The sequence below is a fragment of the Cebus imitator genome, unplaced genomic scaffold, assembly GCF_001604975.1.
Source record: "Cebus imitator isolate Cc_AM_T3 unplaced genomic scaffold, Cebus_imitator-1.0 Scaffold358, whole genome shotgun sequence".
Classification (NCBI taxonomy): Eukaryota; Metazoa; Chordata; class Mammalia; order Primates; family Cebidae; genus Cebus; species Cebus imitator.
In genome coordinates, this window is record NW_016107673.1 from 1,813,389 (window position 1) to 1,824,630 (window position 11,242).

Below are 11,242 nucleotides of genomic sequence, written 5' to 3' on the forward strand. Positions count from 1 at the left end.
TCTTACCTGCAAAAAGCCACTAGGATCATTTTCTTTAATCACCTCCAAGCAATACTCCATGAGACCTGTGGTCTGGCGCAATTTCACTGTGCAGTGAGAGATCTGATCTCGAACCACCTAGGATTAAAAAGAGAACAGGATGGTCAAAAATGGCAGAGGGTAGAAGAGAAGCAAACTGGACCATTGGAAAGCTTCTTCAAACCAGAATCCATTCCATCCTAGAATGGAACTAAATTTATGAGACTATTTTGTGGCAATGTCTGCTGTGGATAAGGGCTCTGGAAGACAGATGGGGTAAGATTCTCAAAGGAAACTGGTAACAACAGGACCCATCAGAAGGGAAGGCAGATAAATTTTGGGACCCTAGATCTGGTGACTTTGGAGCATCAAGGCACAGCCTCCGAAGCTCCTTGCCCTGCTCTTTTCTGTGAAGCTGACTCTGTTGTGCAAAGTTTTCTGGGTGTCTGCAGAGGAGCTGTAGCTCCCCAAGGTTTGGCTGCAGCTGTGCTTGTAACACTGTCCACCTTCAGCATCCTCAACCTTAAAGAGCAGATACCACCATCTGAACCCAGTTCCTGTCCCTTCCTGTCCGTCCCCAATTGTTCTGCATCTTTTTCCTTGCATGGGTGATGGGGGACCTGGAGTGCCAAGGTGGAGCTTGGGAGAGACAATGAGCTAATGACAAACTAAAGAAAGAAGACAGATGCAGAATTAAGTTTTAAGAATAACCCAGGGAAGCCACTGCCTCATTTGGAGAACAGTTGTAAAGGCTGCTCATTTGCCCAGACTCATTTGTGAGTCTGCTACATAGGCATCTCTCTGAGCAAGTGGTTTCTGTCTCTAAGAAGCTGTCTGTGCTTAGTGATTAATAAATGACATTCCTTGAAAAGTTTTTTTCTTCAGAGGTATTTATCATATGTGTCCTCTGCTCAGTAACCTAAATCTTGAATGTCCATATATTTCCAAAGATGGGGTCCTGCCATGTTGCCCAAGCTGGTCTTGAATTGCTGGGCTCAAGCAATCCTCCTGCCTCAGCTTCCAAGTAGCTGGGACTACACTGCATCTGTCTTTGAATGGTTTTTGAAGGGTAAAATTGAAGAAGCGTTTTTCAGGAACCATAATTACTCACATCCTCAATATTTATACTACTTTGCAAAAGCCTAAAAAATATCTAGCATTTTGGATTTTATGGATAATAGCCAAAAGAGATTCTAATAATTATTTTAAAATGTTATTTGTTCCTTTTTTCCATTTTTGGTTATAAATTTATTTTCCTTTAAAAATTATTTCATCTACTTTCCAAAACAAGCAGGAAATAGATGAAAAAAGCAAATACTCTTATCATTCTAATGTAAATTTTTAAAGTATTTTGACATTTTTTTTTAGTTTTTCTCTAGAACCAGGCTTATTTATTGTTGCAGTCATTGTATATGGCAATTTTACCTTCCCTTTCCGCCAACTTAATACTGTATCACAGGCATTTTTCATGTTGCCACCATCAATGGTTACAAAAATATCCTACTGAGTGGGTAATCTTAATTTGTTTAATCATTCCTGTTCTCTTATTATTGGACATTTAATTTCCATCTAATATTTTGACAACTCATTCATTATTTCTGATTTTTTGCTCCTAATGTTTTACCGTGGCAAAATATACGCAACATGACATTTTCCATTTTAACCATCTTTAAGTGTATAATTCCATGGCATTAAGTACTTTCACATTATTGTGCAACTATCACTACCATCCATCTCCAGAACATTTCCATCTTCCCAGATTGAAACTCTGAACCCATTAAACAATGTCTTCATTTCCCCTTCCTCCCAGCCCCTGGAAACCACCATTCTACTTTCTTTCTCTATGAATTTCACTATGCTAAGAACCTCTTACATAAGTGGCATCATATAACATTTGTCCTTTTGTGATTGGCTTATTTCACTTGGCATAATGCCTCTGAGATTCAACCATGTTGTAGCATGTGTCATAATTTTCATCTTAAGAGCACATAATACTCCGAGGTACTTTGTTTATCCATTCACCCACTGATGAATATTTTCAACTACAGTGAATAAAACTATCATAAACACGAGTGTACAAATATCTGTGTAAGTCTCTGCTTTCATTTCTTTGAGGTACTACACCCTGAGGTGGAGTTGCTGGATAATGTGGTAATTCTACATTTCATTTTTTCAGGAATCACCATACTGTTTTCCATGGCAGCTGTACCATTTTACATTTCCACAGCAATGTGCAAGGGCTCTAATTTCTCCACATCCTCACCCACACTTCTTACTTTCTCATTTTTAAAAATATGGCCATTGTGAAGGTATAAGGTGGCATCTTGTGTTTTGATTTGCATTTCCCTAATGGCTGGTGATGCTGAGCATATTTTCATGTGTTTATTGGCCATTTGTGTAGCCTAGCTGGTAATCAGGTCTTTGCCTATTTTTAAAACTGGGGTTTGTTGTTGTTGAGTTGTAGGAGTTCTTTATATATTCTGGATATCAATCTCTTATCAGATACATGATTTTCAAACATTTCATACTGTTGTGTGGGTTGCCTTTTCACTCCTTGTGTCCTTTGAGGCATAAATATTTCAACTTATCCATATTTTTTTTGTTTCCTTTGCTTTTGGTGTCATACCTGCACAATCATTGCCAAACTCAATGTCCCAAAGCTTTTTTCCCTGTGTTTTCTCCTAAGATTTTGCAGTTTTAGGTTTTATATTTAGCTATTTCATCTATTACAAGGTAATTTTTGGATATGAAGTTAGGTAGGTGTCTAACTTCATTTTTTTTTTTTTGCATGTGGATATCCAGTTTTCCCCACACCATTTATTAAAAATACTGCCTTTTCCCCATTGGATAATCTTGGAAGCCTTGCGGAAAATCATTTGAGCAAGTATGTAAGAGTTTATTTTTGGATTCTATTCTGTTACAGTGGTCTTTATGCTAGTATCCACTATTTTGATGACTGCTGCTTTGTAATAAGTTTTGAAGTTAGCAAATATAAGAACTTTAACTTTGTCCTTCTTTTTCAAGGTTGTTTTCGCTATTTAGGTCACCCAATTTTCTGACAGATGATTTGTTATTGCTTTTTAAATTTTAATAATTAAGAAGTAAAATAAAATGTAGGATTAAAAATCTCTTTATTGTCATTGGTGAAAGGAAAAAACTTTGATGGAAAGATTACTTTTGTGAATTTTGGGGGGAATGAATTTAAATTCGCTGGTTGATTTATTTTCTTCTCACATCCAGTATGCCTGACAACCACCATCACCATATGTTGGTCTGGGGTCAGTGAGTACAAATTATTTTATTTTTTATTCAGAAAATAACAGGAAGGTTAGGATTCTATCTCTTGGGGAGAAAAAACCCCACATGTAAAACATTTAAAAATTAAAGAGAGGTGGCCTACAGCTAATATGCTATTCCCCTCTGTGGTATGAGGCTGAACTAACTTGTTATCAGGATGACACTTTTATATTTTGGTGGCCAGTGTATTGGTGTTGCTAGGTAGCAACCACCTCCATAGTCATCATTTCATCATCCAAATGACACTTGCCCTTTGACTATGGGTACTGGAATTCTGAATAACAAGGACAGATAGAATCTGAGCACTATAACCCAGAGTCAGTCTGCTTTTGAGATAAAATAGACTGAATCGTTGTGGATTCAGTTCAATGATGCATTAATGTACTGAAATAAATACATTACTCAGTCCTCATAAAATTCCATGTTTGCTTCTATAAATTTCCTTATCAAGCGTGGTTTATTGGGTGCTGAAGGAGCTGTCTGAGTGCTGGGGCTCTCTGCTGACTGTAAAGAAGCTTAATTGTTGCACTGCCAAATTACCAGGGAGTTTCAGCAGGGGTTTGCTGTTGGCTCCTGTATTCTATGACTCAAGCTTCTTGGAAGGACTCAGTATTCCTGAGTTCCTGGGCCTCACTCTTGATACAGTTGATTTTAGTCCACCTTTTTACATTTTAATCAGTCATTCACAATGATCACAACAGCCTGTGATAAAATCACTGCTTAAAATTAAACTACAGGGTTCCCAGAGAAGCATTTTTGGTGCCCTGTAATTAACTTATATTTTCTGAATTAATTTAGCAAGATTTCCCACATTATAGAAATCAGCCAGATTATCTTGAATCAGATCTTTAAAGAGTATAAATACTTTCTCTCTACTTGTCTTTATCAATTCTCTTACTTGCTACCAAAATGTGGTATAACCACATTTTGTGGTGATTTATTTCTATATTGAGTTTTTCATGGAAAATGATTCCCAGAAGCCAGGCCACCTCTCTGTTGTCTTTGAATAACACATTTCTGTGCTTTGGCTCCGATGTGCCAGAGGACCCCTTGGCATCATGTTTGCAGCGGGCTTGATTCAAGAGGTCCTTTTCTCAGGGACAGTGCAAGTTACAGAATGACACAAATAGAGTCTGAGAGACAGTCTTCCTGCTTTCATCTGCACTAAAGCCTAAACCAGCTCCCACCAGACAGTGAATTAATCTGTAGTCCACAGTTTCAGAGAAGGCTTTTAAAGTTTTATCAGCAGAGCCACCATCTGTTCTGGACGGCAAGTGCCTATCGATCATTGGAACAGTTTTATTTTGTTAAGTGGACGATTTATAAAGGTCATTTATTGGGTCAGGATATAACACTGCCACCTATTTGTTAAAGGAGAGTCTGAAGGACTGTTGTGTCCCTTTGAATTCTTATACACTGTCAGTAGCACAGAGCAACCCAGGAGAGAGTACACAATACACAGGTAGAATTTTGTCCTGACTGTCCACAATTACATTCCCATCACTAACAGGCCAATCTCCTTTCTCCAGTCAGTTCTAGTGACACAACCAGCAGCAAGACCTGAGGCTCATTAAAGGGAATTTCATTCTTAATGCAACCATGACCTTGACACCTTCCCCCACCTCCACTTACCTCTACATTTTACATGTGGTTCTTTAAAAATTTTTCCTTATGCTTTTTAAATAAATGCCTTTTTTTTTGCCTCTCTCTTTCTTTCTTTTCTTTCTCTCTCTCTCTTTCTTTCTTTCTTTTTGTTTCCTTCCTTCCTTCCTTCCTTCCTTCCTTCCCTCCCTCCCTCCCTCCCTCTCTCTCTCTCTCTCTTTCTTTCCCTCCCTCCCTCCCTCCCTCCCTCCCTCCCTCCCTCTCTCTCTCTCTCTCTTTCTTTCTTTCTTTCTTTCTTTTTCTTTCCCTCCCTCCCTCCCCCCCTCCCTCCTTCCTTCCTCCCTCTCCCTCTCCCTCTCTCCCTTTCTTTCTTTTTGGACAGCTGTCTATGTCATCCAGGCTGGAGTGATGTGGCACACTCACAATTCACTGCAGCCTCAACCTCCTGGGCTCAAGTGATCCTCCCACCTCAGTCTCCTTAGTAGCTGGGACTATAGGCACATGCCACCACACCTGGCGAATTTGTATATTTTTGGTAGAGATGGGGCTTCTCCAGGTCATCCAGGCTGCTCTTGGGCTCAAGTGATCCTCCCACCTTGGCCCCCCAGAGCGCTGGGATTACAGGTGTAAGCTACCGTACCTTGCCAATGCTTTTTCCTATAGTACTCTGTCTCATTATAGGTTTTGACAGGATATCACTAACGAACTGCCGCCTAAGTGAACACTAACTTTCTTTCTCTACTATTTCAAAAAGTTCTTTCTTAAATATAAGCTATGCCTTCCCATGATAGTTTAAAACAATTTCCCCTAAGCATAAGGTCATCCTTTAATCCTTTTTGTTTAAGGTCCAGTACAGTTATCTCCTCAGTATCTGTGGGGGATTGATTCCGTGATTCCCTGCAGATGCCAAAATCCAAAGATGCTCAAGCCCCTGATATAAAATGGCAAACTATTGGAATATAGCCTATGCATATCCTTCTATATCCTTTAAATCATCTCTAGATTGTTTATAATATTTAATTACAATGTAAAAGGTATTATAGTATATTGTTCAGGGCAGGGGTCCCTAACCCCTGGGCTGTGGAGTAGCTCTGGTCTGTGGCCTGCTAGGAACTGGGCTGCACAGCAGGAGGTGAGGAGTGGGCCACCTCCTTTCAGATCAGCAGCGGCATTAGATTCTCATAGGAGCAGGAACCCTATTGCGAACTGTGCAGGCAAGGGATCTAGGTTATGTGCTCCTTATAAGAATCTAATACCTGATGATCTGAGGTGCAACAGTTTCATCCTGAAACCATCCCCCACCTGCCCCACCACCCCCTGCAGCTCTCTCTAATAATGATATTAATAACATTATATTACTAATTACACAATAACATTATGTCATTATTAATATAATATTAATTATATTATTATTAATGTAACATAAATTATATTATTATTATTAACACAATGACATTAATGAAACTATGCCATTTTATATCAGGGACTTGTGCATCTGTGGATTTTGGTATCCACAGGGAATTGTGGAATCAATCCCCCACAGATACTGAGCAGACAATTGTACTCCAGGGAAGACAATTGTCTTCCATGAAACTGGTCCCTGGTGCTGAAAAGGGACCAGCTGGGGTTGGGGACTGCTGGTTTAAGGAATAATAAGAAAATAGTCTGTACATGTTCCAGGAGAGACTTTTGTTTTCAAATATTTTCAATCCATTGTTGGTTGCATTCATGGATGCAAAACCCATGGATATGGGGGACTGACTGTACTTTTCATATGCAAGCTTGAGGGATTTGTTCTCCATGGGTCCTTTTAATCAGGAGGGAGTTTCTATGTGTCCTGCCATGACCTAAAGCATGATGACCAACTAATGCTTTGAATTAACTGTGTGAATTAAAGGTGAAGTGCTTTGGCTGTTAGATCTTTCTGGTATTAAAGAAATTTCCTGTTTTTTTCCAAGAGTAGAATGTTATCTACCATATCATTGTCACATTTACTAAAACTTAGAGCATTTAACTTAAAGAGCATTTTAAATTTCTCACATGTCACCATTCTCCTCCATAGTTTAAGGCAAATATTTTCCCTATTCTCTTCATACCATCCTCTGTACTAATGTTATTAATTTACCCACACTGGCAACTAACCATTTCAAAGGCAAGTCTGACGCTTTGAGTTTTTAATCAAGAGAAGGATCATTTAAACCTATTAAATAAACCACACACCTGTTTTTAAGATGTCTTGAGATTTTTAACAGTAAAGCTGTGAAATTTCTACTCTACAAGAGTGAATATCACCAATGCTTTATCAGTAAACATTGAGTGGAATATGCAAAGCATGCTCTTAGTATATAGAATACTGTATCCTTGTACGGAGAAGTAAATGTAGAAGCAAGTTCTGAGACTGACTTTCTTTTTTTTCTTTTTTGAGACGGAGTTTCTCTCTTGTTACCCAGGCTGGAGTGCAATGGCGCGATCTCGGCCCACCGCAGCCTCCGCCTCCTGGGTTCAGGCAATTCTCCTGCCTCAGCCTCCTGAGTAGCTGGGATTACAGGCACATGCCACCATGTCCAGCTGACTTTTTGTATTTTTTGTAGAGACGGGGTTTCACCATGTTGACCAGGATGGTCTCGATCTCTTGACCTTGTGATCCACCCGCCTCGGCCTCCCAAAGTGCTGGGATTACAGGCGTGAGCCACCGCGCCCGGCTTGAGACTGACTTTCATTGACATTGTCAAAGTGAGTAGGGGGCTGTTCAGGGGTGTATCCTCTAACCTAGTCCTCCAGCTGTGTATGGGGCTTCCTGGTAATTCCATGGGTGGCCTGGGCACCTTATCCCATACAGACTCTCTTGGGATTTTTGCTCTTACAAGGTGGGAAGCAGAGGACTGCAAAATATGCCAAATGAAACCCTGAAAGGAATCTATCATTAATCATGGGCTTGTAATCAATCACAATTGTGGTTAAATGATTAGAATTGGTTTCTACAGACTTCTACTGAGGGCAATTGAACACTTCCAGTTGTTCTAGTGTGCCTAATTTTTCCAAAAGTCTTCACTGTAATGGAATAACGGAGTTCTTTGCCGTTAGTTTTACAGGGATTGAGGTGGTTCTTGGCTTAAATTAGTTGAGTTTTCTTCCTAGTAATGGCTGTAGCCAGTCAAATAATATATCATTATTTTTAATTTTTTGTGAGCTGGTATTGCCTGCCTGCCTGCCTTCCTGCCTTCCTTCCTTCCTCCCCTTCCTTCCCTCCCTCCCTCCCTTCCATTTTCCTTTCCTTCTTTCCTTCCTTTTTCCCTTCCTCTCTCCCTCCCACTTTCTTTCTTTCCTCTCTCTCATCTGAATCAAAGGATTATTTCCCTGTCATAAAACGATGGCAAAATAGCTGCAGTATGCAGTTCATATGCCAATAATATCCATAATTTAAATTTATGTTCCTAATGACATGCGATATAATTAATTTTGGGCAAACATAATGGGATTATAACATGCAATACACAGTAAATAACAAATATAATGGTGAAAATAATTATAATTATTCTAACAAAACTCAAATGTTACACTGGGTCTCAAAATCAAGCATTCTACAGACAACTACAATTGGCACACAGAAGCCCTCAGTAAATATTAATATGAAGACTGTGCAACACGGTAAGCTTTACCAGCAGCCCTTAGCATCCTTGCTGAGTAATTATGTTGGTATGTTAAATTTACCAACCATACATGGAAACTGAAGACTAGACTTTCTCTTGAGAATCATTTGGAATAACTGTAACATTTTTTTCTTTCAGAGGATCTTAGAGTTCAAAGGTCACCAAGAAAATACATATCATCTCTTGCTATTCAATGTGTGAATTTATTCTAAAATATTAGAGAGGGCATATTTAAGACAATTTCAGAGTTATTTCAAATTGTGAATGTTACATAAACAAAAATTATTTTCAGATATTCTTTGGGCTTATCAAGAGAAAGTGGCATATGTAAAGTTTCTGAAGAAAGCACAGATTTCATTAATGGCACAATTTCGCTTAAGTGTCATCACAATTTCCCTGTGAGTAGCACCGATAGTGAGGAAATTTCAGGATGTCTTCAGCTAAAGCAGACCTGGGACGGATGTTAACACAACGGACAAAACACCTGGGGGTCCAGTGTGCTCTGCTGATTGTTGGAATATTGCCCAAGTAGTTCCAAATATGAGTTAGTCACATTTTACTTGGAAGCTCAAAAACACTTCTTCCCTCAGTAGCTATCTGACATTTGCTTTAGTTCACTACATTCTGAAAATAGATTTTTGGCTCCCAGCATTTTTTCAAACCACAGAGTAGTATTAACTATAATTTACATTTCAAACAGTTTTCCTCAAACATGACCATATCTGCATATGTCTCAAAAGCTTTTTTTAGCTTTTAAAAATAGCTCACCCGGCCAGGCATGGTGGCTCATGCCTGTAATCCCAGCACTTTGGGAGGCCGAGGCAGGCGGATCAGAGGTTGGGAGTTCAAGACCAGCTTGACCAACATGGAAAAACCCCGTCTCTACTAAAAAAATACAAAATTATCCAGGTGTGGTGGCACCTGCCTGTAATCTAGCTACTCAGGAGGCTGAGGCAGGAGAATCACTTTAGCCCAGGAGGCAGAGGTTGCAGTGAGCCGAGATTGCACTATTGCACTCCAGCCTGGGCAACAATAGCAAAACTCCATCTCAAAAAAAAAAAAAAAATAGCTCACCAAACTTTGTGAACTGTTTTATACAATGATCAATTATGAACTCATGCCACTAAAGAATCTCCCAGGTTCATGGATAATAACACCAGTGTATGGACTAATTCTACACTATGAACTCTAGTATCATAGAAAACAAGCCCCTGGAAACTCTTCTTCAGTGTGTTGAATGAAACCATATTTCCAGGTGTTCTCTCTCAATGGTCTCAACAATAATAGTAATATACACCAAAGATCATGCTAAGTGCTTTGCAATGCCCTATGAGGTACCACTTATAGCCTTATTTTACACACAGATGAAATAAACTTTTGAGCCACAGACTTGCCTAAGGTGAGAAGCCTAGTAAGTTAGAAAGTGTGTCCTCTCACCCCAGCCTCTATAACCCAGAACGTGGGTTCTTTACCGCTCAGTTCCATCTTACCTCAGAACCAGAACTATTAAATCTGTTCAGGCAATCAGTGCTTTCAGAGATGGACATGAAGGATTATAGACTGTGTAAATACACACTCACTTTCCAGCATCCCTAGTTTTTTGGATTGCTCAAGGAGCCAGAGTTGCCAGAAAAATACACACACAACTCCTCTCTTTGTCAGTAAAAAGCAGGGCCTCATACAACTCAGCCAAAGGGAAGCGGAAGAACATAAGATTATCCCTGCAGGACAGTGAGTGTTGGGTTAGCCAACAAAGATAGAAAGAAGTACTGTGCTTGGCAAGTGATGTCTATAAAAGGCCAGTCTTTTCTCACAAACCTGAGTCGCAATGAAAGTGACAAGAAAGGGAAAAGGCAGGGGAAGAGAAGGAGAGTAAGTGAGCCGTAGAGGCCTGTATCAGTGGTCATGATGGTGTAAGTGGCACTGGTGGCTGTTTTTGGAAGCAATGACAGATACAATCATCTGAAAACAGCAGAGAAACAAATCACTTGACACAGAAGACAGAACAGCTCCGCTGCTGTGGGGGGCAGCCAGCCACCTGTCTCTGGTTTCTGCAGTCCTTTAAGTTCTGGGCAGGAAACTCCAGGCTGGGCAGGGTGGAATGAGGGCAGGCAGCTGCCTCTGCTCAGCAGCCCCCAAATGCATCCGCATGCCCCACTGGGGCAGCCCAGCCAGCACAGATGGACCATCAGAGGAGGGACGAGGACACAGTCATGCGATGTGGCATCCCAGCGATGTGTGAAAGCCATTCCTGGGCAATGACATCTGCAGCCACAGCACAGTCCTTAACTGATTTTCACACAGTCCTGTTCTGCAGAGGCAGCATGAAGCAGGAGGGCAAGGGGGCTTCTCATGCCTTCTGCCATTCTTTGATAGGAATAAATGATGCATTTACAATTGTCAAAAAATTCCCTCTTCCCTCCAGATTGCTGTCTTTATATCTCTCCCATATAGAAATCCTAGAGTTGGCTGCATGTGTCAGCTCACGCCTGTAATCCCAGCACTTTGGGAGGCCAAAGTGGGCAGATCATGAAGTCAGGAGATCAAGACCATCTTGGCCAACATGGTGAAACACTGTCTCTATTAAAATACAAAAAATTAGCCGAGTGTGGTGGCACACACCTGTAGTCCCAGCTACTCGGGAAGCTGAGGCAGGGGAATCACTTGAACCCAGG

General features: G+C 40.4%; 1 protein-coding gene across 13 annotated transcripts in view; it reads right to left on the reverse strand.

Annotated features, from left to right (window-relative positions):
• TRIM9 (tripartite motif containing 9) overlaps positions 1–11,242 on the reverse strand; it is a 122,433-nt gene that overhangs the window by 34,354 nt on the left and 76,837 nt on the right. For all 13 annotated transcript variants that reach the window (XM_037730767.1, XM_037730762.1, XM_017506770.2 and 10 more), the window contains exon 4: positions 7–117. In XM_037730767.1, coding sequence (XP_037586695.1) covers positions 7–117 — 111 coding nt within the window. The remainder of the gene's footprint in view (positions 1–6; positions 118–11,242) is intronic.